At 45.1% G+C, this 14,541-nt stretch overlaps 1 protein-coding gene across 1 annotated transcript in view; it reads right to left on the minus strand.

Annotated features, from left to right (window-relative positions):
• Positions 1-435: 435 nt before the first annotated feature.
• Positions 436-14,541, minus strand: part of adamts6 (ADAM metallopeptidase with thrombospondin type 1 motif, 6) — a 79,231-nt gene continuing 65,125 nt past the window's right edge. Inside the window, 6 exon segments of the mRNA XM_053644731.1 lie at positions 436-545; positions 3,709-3,865; positions 7,773-7,949; positions 8,899-9,103; positions 11,080-11,209; positions 12,972-13,110. Of these exon segments, the coding sequence (XP_053500706.1) occupies positions 436-545; positions 3,709-3,865; positions 7,773-7,949; positions 8,899-9,103; positions 11,080-11,209; positions 12,972-13,110 (918 nt within the window).

A 14,541-nucleotide genomic window follows, 5' to 3' on the forward strand; every position in this document is an offset into this window, starting at 1 on the left:
AGTGAGTGAGAGAGAGAGAGAGTATGTGAAACACTTTTGGGTATTACACAGTTATAATAAACCTCTTTAGCGGTGCCGCTTCTGCATATGATGTGTCCAGCACTTTGGATTACGACAGACAGACAGACAGACGGACAGACGGACAGACGGACCAACATCAATAACATTAATAATAACAACAATAATAATTATTATTATAATAAAATAACAATAATAACCATATTATTAAGTTCCCACTTCACAGAAGTGAAAATAAAAATAAAAGGTGTCAGTGGTCAGTGATCACTGATCAGTGGTATGGGTTCCACAGGGCTGAAAAAGCAGGTGTGTGTGTGTGTGTGTGTGTGTGAGTGTGAGAGAGAGAGAGAGAGGAAGCAGCTCTGTCCTCCAGCTCATGTGGTCTTTGTCTCTCTCTCGTCTCTCTCTGCAGGATCTTCAGTGTCCTTGGCAGGTTTTGCAGCACATCTGTCTGAAGTAGGCACGGCTACAGAATTTGAACTTCAGCACCAGCGGGCAGTACGCCACCTTGTTTACGTCTTTGCACTCTAAAGACAGGAGGAAAAGAAGAGGATGAATAGAGAGGATTAACGGAGGGTGTAGATAAAATTCCTCGCTTGCAAAAGTCTGGACAAGCGACTAACCTGCCTGAATGACGAGATGTCTTCACATTTAACCCTTAACGATTACACTGGCACCGGATTGTACATTTATTCTGGATTTTTTATTTATTTTCTCACAGTTTGGTCTTTTGCCAACTAGCGCTAGCTTTCCTGTCTCATAGGCAGCCGCTTTCATGGCTGAGTGTCACTGTGATTGATAGGGGAGAGAGAGTATGCCCCTCACACACACACACACACACACACACACACACACACACACACACACACACACAGAGCACGGACAGTTCCGCTCTCATCATCAGGATTTATTTCACCGTCTCCGGAAGACATTTATTAACTTACGCACATTATTTATTTATTTATTCACTATTTATTGCAGCAGTGGGGGCGTGGCCAAGCGCAGGTGTGAGACTTTTACTTTTACGAGAGTTTTACTAATAAGTGTTGAAGTGAGCTGCGGCGGAGAAGATAAAAGGAGGGAGAGAGACGGATCCGGGCAGAGAGAGCTGAGCTGAACTTATATATACCTGCTTATTGACTTATTTATTTATTTATTTATTTATGTATGTATTTATATCATGCACGCTGTTACAGAAGAAGTTTTCCAAGTGTGTAAATTATTTCCAATGATCAAATCATTTCCGCACCTAAAACTTTATGGATAACTCGCAATTTTACAAAACATCATCATTTTGATACTGGGTTTAGTGTTCTGTCCGCGCCTGCAGCAGTATTTTATGGTACTGAGAGGAAGGGAGGCCGCAGTGCTGAGACGCAGTGCTGAGACGCAGACGGAGGAGAGGCGGTTTTTCTTCTCCTGATGGCTGGGAGAACACGTGCAGCGTTTCAGATTAATTGATTTGAGAAGTGCCTGGAGCGCTCGGCGTCTGGTGGAGATGAATGTTGCCAGTCGTCAGATTAAGGCTTATATTTCAGGTGTGTTGGAATCCAGACAGTAATCACCGCATGGGCAGGAGTCCATTCTTCATTCAGCGGCACTCAGGAATGCTCTGCTGAGACTCTTCGGTTCTCATGTATGCTGCAGCTCAGACAGTAATTACCGGCTCTATAAATCTCCACCGCCTGTTCCCCTGTGACGCGCAGCACTCAGGAGTACTGTCGGTACTGTCGGTACTGTCGGTACTGTTAGTACTGTCATTACTGTTGGTACTCTCTGTACTGTTGGTACTGTCGGTACTGTTGGTACTGTTAGTACTGTGGGTACTCTTGGTTCTGTTAGTACTGTTGGTACTGTCGGTACTGTTAGTACTGTGGGTACTCTTAGTTCTGTTGGTACTGTCGGTACTGTTGGTACTGTGGGTACTCTTGGTTCTGTTAGTACTGTTGGTACTGTCAGTACTGTTGGTACTGTTGGTACTGTTAGTACTGTGGGTACTCTTGGTTCTGTTAGTACTGTTGGTACTGTCGCTACTGTTAGTACTGTCGGTACTGTTGGGCTCAGGTTCAGGTTCTCTCTCTCTATTTTCTCTCTCTTTATTCCATCTCTTTATTCTCTCTCTTTATTCTCTCTCTCTATTCCCTCTCTATTCTCTCTCACTTTATTTCATCTCTTTATTCTCTCTCTTTATTCTCTCTCTCTATTCCCTCTCTATTCTCTCTCTCTTTATTTCATCTCTTTATTCTCTCTCTTTATTCTCTCTCTCTATTCCCTCTCTATTCTCTCTCACTTTATTTCATCTCTTTATTCTCTCTCTTTATTCTCTCTCTCTATTCCCTCTCTATTCTCTCTCACTTTATTTCATCTCTTTATTCTCTCTCTTTATTCTCTCTCTCTATTCCCTCTCTATTCTCTCTCTCTTTATTTCATCTCTTTATTCTCTCTCTTCACGTGAATAAGAAAAAATAAAATCACAGCTTGTTACGCATGTTACCGAGAAAGCGTAAACTCCTCTGTCCTGAAGATGTGACTGTTACACAGCGCTGACACTGGAGACTCCTTCCATACATGTTAAAACTTACCACACTGACTGCACATGTTTTATAATCTGTTTATTATTACACGACCCGGTAAACCAGCCGTTACTATAGAAACGATCAGGTATCAGAGCGAGAGCGTTAATATAAACCTGCGCTGCTGTCAGAGCCGCTGTTCTAGAGAACTAATCCCCACTCGTTTGAGTTTGATGAAGAAAACAGTAGTTACATTTTTAACTAAATGGATTAAACAAAGGCCTGAACGTTGGTGATTTCTTTCGTGCAGAATGTTTATTTTATTTCTGGATATCATGGTGTAAATTCACTGAGCAGGTAAACGTTTAAGCACCTGCTACCTGCTGATTTGAGTCTTTTTTCCTCCTGTAGGTAGCATTAGGCATCACGCTGCACCCCTCGGTGCAGACAGGGACACAGAAACTGGAATGAAGTCTCTCGAGTAATCACGAGGCTCGTTCCTCAGCCCCGGTTCACTGCCATGTGTGGAGGACAGCACTGAGAACCTGAACTGCCTTATCACCATCAGAACCTCTTCCCTTATTAGACTGCTCGAAAGAAAACGCAGATGCTCCATCACGGCTCCCCGATGAGGAACAATTAAATGCAAGATTAGAGTCCATTTGGAAAACTGATCTGATATGGGAAGGAAAGCCGTTGAACAGTTTGGGTGCCAATAAATATCGCACTTTTCCACCAGACACATTATCTGCACTAGTTCTAGCTCTGACCACAAAGTGTGAAATGTTTTGTGTGTTCTTTTCAAGAAAGAGGATCTGAAGATCTGATTTAGTGATCAACAGGAGACAGGCAGGAAGTGTTATTGCATCATAAACCTCAACAGCCAATCAGGTGCAATATGCAAATGACAGGAGAGTAGATGGATCCTCAGACTGGTTTACCCAGGGAAGGAAGCAGACCTGTTTCTTTTTTAAAGCTGCTTTCTCAAAGGTTCTTTAGATTGTTAATAGTTCTAGCTTTTCACAAGTGTTCTACTTTTAAAGAAGTTTCTAAACAGAACCTTTAGAACCCTTACAGCAACAAAACAAAGAAAGTTCCAACTGTAGGATGCTAGAAGAAAATGTTCCTGCCATGTCAACCAAATTAATGTTCACGTTAGAAAAGTCCTGGTACTCACCGTCACCGTTGGTAATGGGCGTGGCATCACATTTACTCTCACACGGCTGTATCATGCTGGGACGCAGAGTCTCTGGACAATCGTTAGACAGCTGTCCGGTGTAGGACAAACACTGCACCGTCCGCGTCTGCTGTCCCAAACCGCACTGTGCTGAACACTACACAACACACACACACACACACACACACACACTTAGCATGTACTAGTCCTGCTAGTCCTGCTAGTCCCATAGGTAGCCGAACAATCCAGACCTTTAGTGTCACTCGAGACGCTACTAAGTTTCATCAATAAATGTGTTCAAGACTCCGCCTACTTTTACTGGGCGCTGCAAACTGACTGTCGCATCAGACAACCAATCACAGACCTTCTCTAACGGCCCTAAATACAGGATTCTGTGGCCTTTTTCAATCCAGTGGCTATATCTCTCTAATAGCTCACTGTATCTCTGTGTTTAAAAGTTTGTGTTCCCGTTAAAGGTACAAGAGTCCATTTTTATTATTTATTTATTTATTTATTTATTACAAGTTTCCCCCTTACCAGTAGAAACAGCCTGGGAATTATGTGGAATATCATAAAAATAATACTTGAAGCAACATCATCAGCATGAAAAAACCTCTTTGGAAAACTGGGCCCCCTGTCAGTCTTTTTATAGACACGCCCCCAAAGCCTTTCACTCCACCACATCTCAGTCTGTTTGGAAAGAAAAATATGGCGGTAAGCGCCCAGCACAGCCAAATAAATGGGCTTCGAAAATACTTCCAAGAAATGCAATAAATCCGGAATCAACCTTCTGCAATTTTCAAAGATTATTGAAAATACAAACGTAATTCTGATGAAAGGGATGCAGTTGGACGTGTGTCACGCCTTTACAGTGTGTAAACACCATCTGTGTAAAGTTTTGTTCTGTTTAAATGTCTAGCTTTACACAACGAATCAAAGACAACGTTTTTATCACTCGTGGAGCCGGGTGTTTCGGATATCGCACCGACATAGAAATGTATGTAATGCTAGTTAAATCCTGTGTAGCTAACAATCAGCTGAAAAACTCATGGAAGATAATTACACAGAAAAACAGGATATTATAGCGCTATAACTCGCTATAACAGTTTCAGGGCTGAGTGGAGAAACAGGAGTGACGTTATCTCTCCTAATTCAGTACGACAAGTGTTAGGTACTCTTATCATCTGTAAATAAATAAATAACGAAGTCAGGTAATGCCCTGAATAAATAAACAGTCTGCCTCATCGCTCAAAAGTGACATCATGATGATCCTCAGTAATGCTAACGCTAACTGAAATCCACTGTCTACCGCAGACCCTGGGGGCGTGGCTTTGTGTACATGTTGAACTTCATCTACTTCGTCACTAGAGCTCCGATCTTGATGAATCTTAACTAATGCACGAAGATTCTGAAGGTTGTGGCCAGACAAGCGTGCAGAAATGATGCATTTTGGTTAATGCATGAATTAGCGTGAGTGTGCTCGTCTCCTGCGTCTGCTCATGTTTTCAGCATTACAGAAATGAAGTGTCTGTGTCCTCTCACTGCGCTCATCTTTATTCAGGATTAGTTTATCCTGCTCTATAAATACGTCCTTCAGCACTGAAGCTCTAAGTGGACACTCGGCTACTGGTGGAAGGTCAGTGTTTTAGCTGACGGAAGTTTGCACTGCTGTCATCTGTTGTAAATTATAGAGATGGTGTTTAGGGACGAGGGGATGAGTGGGCGGAGGGTTTTTTTTACACGACAAAAGTTAAAGACTTCTGATTTTTCCAGTTGTCTCCTCACACTGTGAGCCAGTGGAAAAAACGAGCCGTTGCTCAGTGACCGAATACAACACACACACACGCAGCTCGTCGCTCGCTCATTGGGACGGGACGGTAACGAGCGCCGTGCTTCAGAAGCGCTGACGTTCTGCGATTGGCTCGGCGTGTGTACGTGCGTGAGAGAGAGAGCAGAAAGACGTGATGGCAGCTCCAGGATCTCTGCAGGACTCCTAGTAACCTCAAATGAGTTTCCAGCAGCCTGTGACGCTCCCGGTTCATTCTTTCTGAATTAACAGCTGACTCACTGGCGGCTTTGGGTGGGATTTAAACCAATCGGCTTTCAGCCCGCGGATCTCCCGTTAGAACCCTTCCTGTGAATTAGGACTTGTTGTTCTAGAGGAGGATCCTGAAACTTTTCTGGATACATATAGACTGGGAGTGCTATAGGAGGGAAGCAGCATCGCTGTCCCCCCATCCGGGCCGAAATCCGTTCATCTGGCACCACGCCAAATCACGAGCGCATGTCATGCCTTTCTTAGTCCTCATGTATCACGCTGGATACGAATATATTTATTCATAAATCACGCGCAGGAGCGTTTACACAAGCACCACGATGTCGGAAAATCAAGACGAATAAGACTAGCGGTCCGGTGAGGAGTCTGCGGTCGCTGATGCGCTGCAGTGGCTGAGCTGCATTACTGGAGTCCGTGCAGGCTCTGTTTATTCGCTGCTTTGTCATTTTCAGCTCGTTGCCTTTTATGGAGTTTTGTGGGCATGGCTGAATGTACGCGTGACTGGCAGTACTGATTACGCTTATTAAATTCTAGACAGCACGAGCTGCTGAAAGCCTGTCCAAGGTTCTTTAAAATCACTCAAATAATCCACATAAAAACAAAACTTTTCCAAATCTGCAAAGCTTTTTCTTTTTAAAAAAATTTCCTTAACTGCACTGTATCTGAGGTTTGACCTCGTGTCTGGCACTGATGCAGATTTGCTGGAAAATTCTAACTCATAATAAAAGCCTGAATATTTTTATACTGTTATTGTTTTTATCTCCGTTTCACAAATAAAATCTTTTACAAGTTTTTGGTTTAAAAAAAAACAACAACCCAGAAGAGCGCTGTTTTAGGACACGCACATTGAAATCGAAGATTCTGAACTAGAAAAGCAGCTTTAGGTCTGTAGTGCTGTAGAGAACACGTCCTGAGCTGAAGATCGCAGAAACCGTCATTCTGAAGTGCACTTTCTTTTTTTCGTCATGTTCTTGGCCCTGACGTACGCCTCGTCTTCAGCAGAAATAAACTTCAAACATTCAGGACAAAGTTATGAGCATCGTTCAGTCCTGACTCTCTCTCTCTCTCTCTCTCTCTCGCTCTGTCTGAATCTCTCTCTCTCACTCTGTCTGATTCTCTCTCTCTCACTCTGTCTGTCTCTCTCTCTCTCTCTCTCTCTCTCGCTCGCTCACTCTCTCGCTCGCTCTGTCTGATTCTCTCTCTCTCACTCTGTCTGTCTCTCTCTCTCTCTCTCTCTCTCTCGCTCTGTCTGAATCTCTCTCTCTCACTCTGTCTGATTCTCTCTCTCTCACTCTGTCTGTCTCTCTCTCTCTCTCTCTCTCTCTCGCTCGCTCACTCTCTCGCTCGCTCTGTCTGATTCTCTCTCTCTCACTCTGTCTCTCTCTCTCTCTCTCTCTCGCTCTGTCTGATTCTCTCTCTCACTCTGTCTCTCTCTCTGTCTCTCTCTCTCTCTGACTCTGTCTCTCTCGCTCTGTCTGATTTTCTCTCTATCACTCTGTCTCTCTCTCTGTCTCTCTCTGACTCTCTCTCTCTCGCTCTGTCTGATTCTCTCTCTCCCGCTCTCTCTCTCTCTCTCTCTCTCTCTCTCTGACTCAGGGTCGCACGTCACTGCCTCTCTAAAGCCCTCAGTTAATCATCCGAGTGTAAATTCTGCTGACCGTTCACTAAAACACACGTTCTCGTACGCAGGAGCTCAGCTGGAGCTCACGTCTCGTCTGTACACTGAACTTATTCATGTGAGCTTCTTGTACACCAGCTTCACAAATTATTATTCATATTCTGTTCATATAAAAATAGTTTAGAAAACGTAGTGCAGGATACAGTACAGAAAACAGGGTGCCAATAATTGTTGCACATCTATGTTTAACAAAGTGTGTTTTTTTTGATAAACCTGTGTTGTGGTTGCAATTGTTCGATATCCATGAGGGCAGTGAAGTTACATTTTCACAGAGCCAGAGAGACAGGTGTGAGTTTGCTGATGGGGGTCAGTGTGACCCCGTGTCCGTACCTGCCCCCACTCTCCGGGGATCCAGCGTGGAGGCGGACAGCGGCCCAGACTGCAGCGCATCCTCACCGGGGGCTTGATGAGCTCTGAACACAGCGCTGGTGGGAAGGTTTTAGCCAGATCACTGCTCTTACACAACACGATGCGGTGTTTAAAGCCGTGGCCACACTTCGGAGTGCACTACACACACGCACACACGCACACACACACACACACACACACACACACACACACACACACGGAGGACAGAAATGAGACATCTTTATTCAATAATATTCTTTTTAAACGTGTAAAGTTGAAAGTCTTGGGGATGTGATTTCGGCGTCTCGGGTCCAGGAGCATCTCTGTAGCTCCTAAACTCGTCTGATTCGTTTATTCCAGTCATGTGTTCAGTGCACTATTCCATTTCTTCCAGAAGCATGACAGTACAGAATCAGCGCTGGGTAAAGACCTGCGTTTTTATATCACATCTCTAATCTTTGTTTCCTCAGTTCCCAAGTGAAGTTCTCCCAGTTTCCCGCTAGCGTACTTCTCGCTTCTTTAACTGCACTTCCTGTCCTCCGTTCCTGACGCCTCACCTTCACAGGAAAGACGACGATCTTTAAAAAATCCTGAGAAACATGTGCAAGTTAATATTTTTTCAAATAAATGAAGTGCTGGAGACTCCAGTAGAGATGTGTTGTCCTGTGGACAGTGTGTGGGCGTGGCGTGGCGTAGCGGCGCGGGCCACGTGGCATGGCGGCTCTATAAATACATCAGAAATACATGCGCACCACTGTTAACTTATCTCCCAAGCAAAGCCTGAGGACGGGAAAGACTCGCACAGTCCAGGTTCACACACCTGGTCTTAGGTGCACCTCCTATTCACATCTGTATTTGTATTCGTTTAGAACGAAGGATCTGTTGATATAATGTGTTCATATTCGGTCTCATCCCTACGTTAGACGCTGCAGAGAAACATCTGTCCTGACAGCTGTAAAGAAGAAGAATCTCAGAAGCTTTAACTGTACTCTCGATCATCTTAATTAAGTGCATAACCAAGCCCCTAATGATGATCTAGACATGTTTAATCTCTCAGGACGTGTCTGTAGTTCTCCAAACTGGAGCAGAACCCTCCTGATGCTCTCACCTCAGACCAATCCAGAGGAACCCACAGCGGAGGACAGGACTGATTGTTGCAGCTCTCGTGCTCGATCGGTCGATGTGTCAGGCAGTGGACGTCCTCCAGGTTCTCCTCCTCTGCAGGGATGATTTTGCGGATGCAGCGAACCGTACGCGTCCGTGTCCCTCCGTCACATGACCTACTGCAGTCTGACCAGTCGCCGATAAACCACCTGCAGAACATATAACCTCTGGGTTTTTTCTACATCAGCGACTACAGAGATCATATCGACAACTCACCATCATTCAGAAATGTGATGGTTTGAGACAGAGCGTGCTAAACCTGTTCATTTTATTATTTTTAAAAAAAAAAGGTGTTTGGATGGTTTAGAGATTTATTTATATCAGTGGGAAAACCCTCCATGTTATGGTTCTCGAAAGATTATTTAAAGCTTCCCCCAGATGGAAGTAAAAGGAAATAAAAGGAAGATAATAGTGGTCCTAATCCAGAACCCTGTGGGACACCGTACTGTAATGTTTAGGATCTGAAGAATCTCCAGTAACACTAACAAACTGATCATGGTCTGTCAGGTAAGATCTAAACCAGGAACAAACGTGTGTCGTCAAGTGCAATAAATCCTCATGGTCAGTGTGATGGTCTGAAATTTATTAGTTATAAGAGTGCTAATTAACGCAATTAGCCACTAGAGGGTGTGCTTTACAGTGATTATAAAACGTTGACAAATCCATAAGGTATTCTATGTCCAGAAGAATGACTGGAGTGTAGCAGCTTTACGGGTTTAAAACCTGGTGCATTACTACAGAATCCAGTCATGTGTTCGTCATATAAACAAATTAACCATCAAACCTCGTCATTAGTGCGAAGGTTAGAAAGAGATCTGAAGACAAACACAGAGCTGTCATACACGTGGAGGTTCTCGGAAAGTTCGGAGGTTGTTGGAGGCTGGTTGAGCTGGGAACAGGTTTGTGATGGTGTTATTAGTGATGTCTATCTCTCAGTTCAGGTTTAATTCTCAAAAACCTCCACTGGCACAGAGCCGGAGCTGAAACTCTTTCATCCTGTGTTTTTTCCTCTAACTGAGACCTGCACAGCGGACCGAGCTCTGATCGACTGCGATCGTCCCTGATCGTCTCTAATCGACTCTGATCGTCTCTAATCGTCTCTGATCGACTGCGATCGTCTCTGATCGACTGCGATCGTCTCTGATCGATTCTGATCGACTGCGATCGTCCCTGATCGTCTCTAATCGACTCTGATCGTCTCTGATCGTCTCTAATCGTCTCTGATCGACTGCGATCGTCTCTGATCGACTGCGATCGTCTCTGATCGATTCTGATCGACTGCAATCGTCCCTGATCGTCTCTAATCGACTCTGATCGTCTCTGATCGACTGTGATCGTCTCTGATCGTCTCTGATCATCTCTGATCGACTCTGATTGACTGCGATCGTCCCTGATCGTCTCTGATTGTCTCTAATCGTCTCTGATCGACTGCGATCGTCTCTGATCGATTCTGATCGACTGCGATCGTCCCTGATTGTCTCTGATCGACTCTGATCGACTCTGATCGTCTCTGATCGTCTCTGATCGACTGCGATCGTCTCTGATCGTCTCTGATCATCTCTGATCAACTCTGATTGACTGCGATCGTCTCTGATCGTCTCTGATCGTCTCTGATCGACTCTGATCGACTCTGATCGTCTCTGATCGTCTGCGCGGCCCATCGACAGGACAGCAGAGGCAAACTGTAAGGTTTTGTATTATGGATATTGTCCCTGGAGACGTCATAAACATGATCCGCTGATGTAATTAAACGCAGGTGGGCACTTTTGACACTTTTCTCCACTTTTCTTCTCATGCCGAGGCTTTTTTCTTTTCTTCTGTTGGCACGGGTTCATATCTAAAACAGTTGACGAATGAAGAAATAAATCACGTTGCTGTTTGGGGTTTGAGAGTGTTCTGCTAAAGCAGGTGAGGTATGAATGGTTCTGAACTCTGCGATGAGGACAAATCACTAGATGGAATGGCTGGAATATTATTTATTTATTTATTTATTTAGAAATTGTGGTGTTTAGCTGCATCTGGAAACCTGAGATGATGTTTTGAGTAGAACCAGCATGCGATCAGAGCAGAGCTCCTCAATGAGCCCAGGAGGGTTAGTCTTGTGTATGGTTAGTCCTATACTCACTCAGGTGGACACGGTTCGGAGTTACAGGGCCTCTGGTTCTCCGGTGGTTTTCCGTCAGGATCGCAGTAGCTGTTCTGGACCACCGAGTTGTCGTCCAGCCTTTTGCAGACCACCTCCTGTTTCTGCGAGCCTGAGGACACAGCGAAAATTCACATCGTTTCTGCGATTTTCTCTCGCGAGTCTCGTCTCTGATACTACTCGGTGAAGTGTCACGTGACCGTGCGGTCAGCGTGCACGCGCTAAAAACAAGCCGCTTCCTCCAGAGAGCCGCTCGCTGACAGAGCGCTCGGTGCCCAGAGAAGGACGGGAACTGGATTATGTTCCCCTCAGCGGTATTTCTAGGTGTGTAAATGCCTCGGAGTTTAAGTGAGTGTCTTGCTGAATGACTTTTACAGAGGAGCCCTTCTTTTCTTTGGCTCTTGATTGCGAGATTAGTGCGGTGGGAGTCGGAGCCAGCGCTGCACTGTGTGCTCAGCAGACGAAGCCATCGGTGCTGCGCCGTACGGGGCCTCCGGCGGAAAAAAAAATAAGAAGTTAAATCTGGTGAATGCCAAGCCTGGCCAGCCTGCAAGGCCACCATGTGTGTGTGAGAGAGAAGAGAGAATATTCTAGCCCTCCATACACACATTTTTATTCTATCAGCCTGTCGGGGGAACCCATTATGTTGAGAAATTGAAAAGGCGTCTGCTAAGCTGTGAGAGCTTGTTATGTCTGATGCTTACTCACAGTGAAATCATGCAAAATAATAACGCCAGTCAGGGTTGGACCGTGTCGCGTTCACGGCGTTTTGTGCCCCTGCACCATCACGCGATAAAGAAGATTCACTTCGTCACTGGTTTACAATCCGGCGCTATTGTGGGTATCGTTCTAAATAAGGCTTCTCTAAATAAACCTGTTATTGGACTTGCAACAACAATGAAACGGTGACGTGAAAAACAGGCCAAACTCGAGCCAAGCATCTGGACTGGTGCAACTGTGATGTAGTGTCTTAAAAGACTATCCCAACACTTTATAGCTTTTAACATCAAGAAAGGCAACGGGGTTTAAATCCTCGCTGTGGAATTCGCCAGACGAAGGGCTTCGACTCTGCCAACGAGGAACGTTAACAACAAAACATCTCGCAAATGACATAAGTGTTGCTCCGGGGGATTTTCAGATTAGTGTAAATGAGGTGGAGTTCAAGGCGCACTGAGTGTGCACTCCGTGGTGGTCGAAGTCCCCCTCCCCACCCGCACCACTCGCACCCCCCACCACCACGCAGTCCAGTCTGCGGCGTTCGCATTTTTTCGGCCGCGTACCGTATCGCGAGCGCTCTGAATGTTTTCAGTGGCTGCAGCTTGAGAGAGGGAAAAAAAGAGCAGAGAAGGAAAACTATTTGTTGTTGTAAGGAAGCCATTTGCGTTTGGCGAGGCTGAGCGCAGTCTGGTTGTGTTTGAGGTGAGAGCTCACATTAATGTGTGGTTCTGGCTTTCAGCCCTGCAAATCAGAGGCAGACCTCGGCCTGGGCCCCGATTTCAGAAGATAGCAGAGATAGCGGGGGTCAGAAATATCAGATCTGAGGATACGCTCTCATATCATATCTACAGTGCTGTGCATAAGTATTCACCCCCCTTGAACTTTTCCACATTTTGCAGTTTTACAACCTGGAACTGAAATGGACTTAACTGGCATTTTTTATGTCATGAATTTACACAAAAAAATTAAATCAACATAGTTTGTAAAATTCTTTACAATTTTCCACATTGCAACACGACAAGGCACCTATACGAATCTCCATCCTGTTTAATAAAGTTCTCAGGGTTTCTCATTTCTATCTGCAGGCGTACAGGTGAGCATTGCACCTGTGTGTGTGTGTGTGTGTGTGTGTGTGTGTGTGTGTGTGAGTGTCTCACCTCCTGCGCAGGTGGCTGAGCACTCAGACCAGGGCAGGTGGTGCCAGGTGAAGCCCACGTCATGGTCGCCGCTGCCCGTGCGCTGGATGGGAACATTAAACTTGTACCTGATACCTGGGTTCTGTTCCTGCAGTAGCACCTGCACACATAGGTTCCATATCACCACAGGTCTGAGATCAGCCATAACACATTACAAATCACACTTCCATAAACTACAGCTGCAATAAAAAGTATTCACCCCCATTTCAAATCAGGTTTATTGTCAAAATGTACAGACTTTCAGCTGTTTGTGATGAACACATCAAACTAAAGTGATTGAAATAGTTCGACACGACGAACGCTTCAAGCGGTTTCCCCAAATTCAACTGAAAATGCAATTTATAATGACTTCTCCAGTTTAAAGTGATTCACCCCCCTGAATAGAATCCCTCACAACAGCACAGATATGCAGAGCAGGTGTTGTCTCGAGCACACCTGATACTAAACTAATCAAGGGCTTCATTAGTTACAGCAGGTGTGCTTGAGCTGGAACACATGAAATACCTGAACTGGCTTGGGGTAGAAAATGTCTGAAATACCCGGACGGGGCAGAAAAAGGAAGATATAAACGGCTGCAAGCAGATTTATGAGAAGGCAGGTTGTGAAAGACCCTCGAGTGACTGTAAAAGACCTGCAGCGAGACCTGGTGTAACAGACTCTGAGGTTTCAGTGAGCACAGTAAGGTGTGTACTAAACTCAGAAGGTCTCCATGCCAGAACTCCAAGACGTTCAGCACTACTGACCCAAAAGCACAAGAAAAGTCGCTCAGAATCATATAAATAATCCACAGAAGTTTTGGGATTGTGTTCTGTGGAGCGATGAAACAAAACTGGAACTTTTCAGCACGATGGATCAGCGGTACGTCTGGAGGAAGAAGAATGAAGAAAGAACACTCTGTCCACAGTCGAGCATGGTGGGGGCTCGGTGATGCTCTGCGGCTGCTCTGCATCCTCTGGCACTGGTAACCTGCAGCGTGTGGAAGGCGAGATGGATTCATTAAAGCATCAGGAAATCCTAGGAGAAAACATCATGCCGTCTGTGAGGAAGCTGAAGCTTGGGCATCATCGGACCTTCCAACAGGACAATGATCCCAAGCGTACCTCAAATTCCACCAAGGCTTGGTTACAGAAGAAGTTCTGGAAGATTCTACAGGGCCGTCACAGTCACCTGACTTGAACCCCATAGAAGATCTCTGGTGGGATTTGAAGAAGGCGGTTGTAGCACGCAAACCCAAGAATATTACTGAACTGGAGGCCACTGCTCATGAGGAACGGGAGAAGATTCCTCAGGAACGCTGCAGAAGCTGGTGTCTGGCTCTGCATCTCATTCGCAGAAGGTCATAACAGCAAAAGGAGCTCTACTAAAGATGCTCGCCATGAAGGGGGTGAATAATTTTAAACTGGAGAAGTCATTATAAGTTGCATTTTCAGTTGAATTTGGGGAAAACACTTGAAGAATATTTCAACTGCTTTAGTTTGATGTGTTCATCGCAAACAGCTGAAAGTCTGTACATTTTGACAATAAACCTGAT

This window comes from Ictalurus furcatus, chromosome 16 (assembly GCF_023375685.1).
Source record: "Ictalurus furcatus strain D&B chromosome 16, Billie_1.0, whole genome shotgun sequence".
NCBI classification, from domain to species: domain Eukaryota; kingdom Metazoa; phylum Chordata; class Actinopteri; order Siluriformes; family Ictaluridae; genus Ictalurus; species Ictalurus furcatus.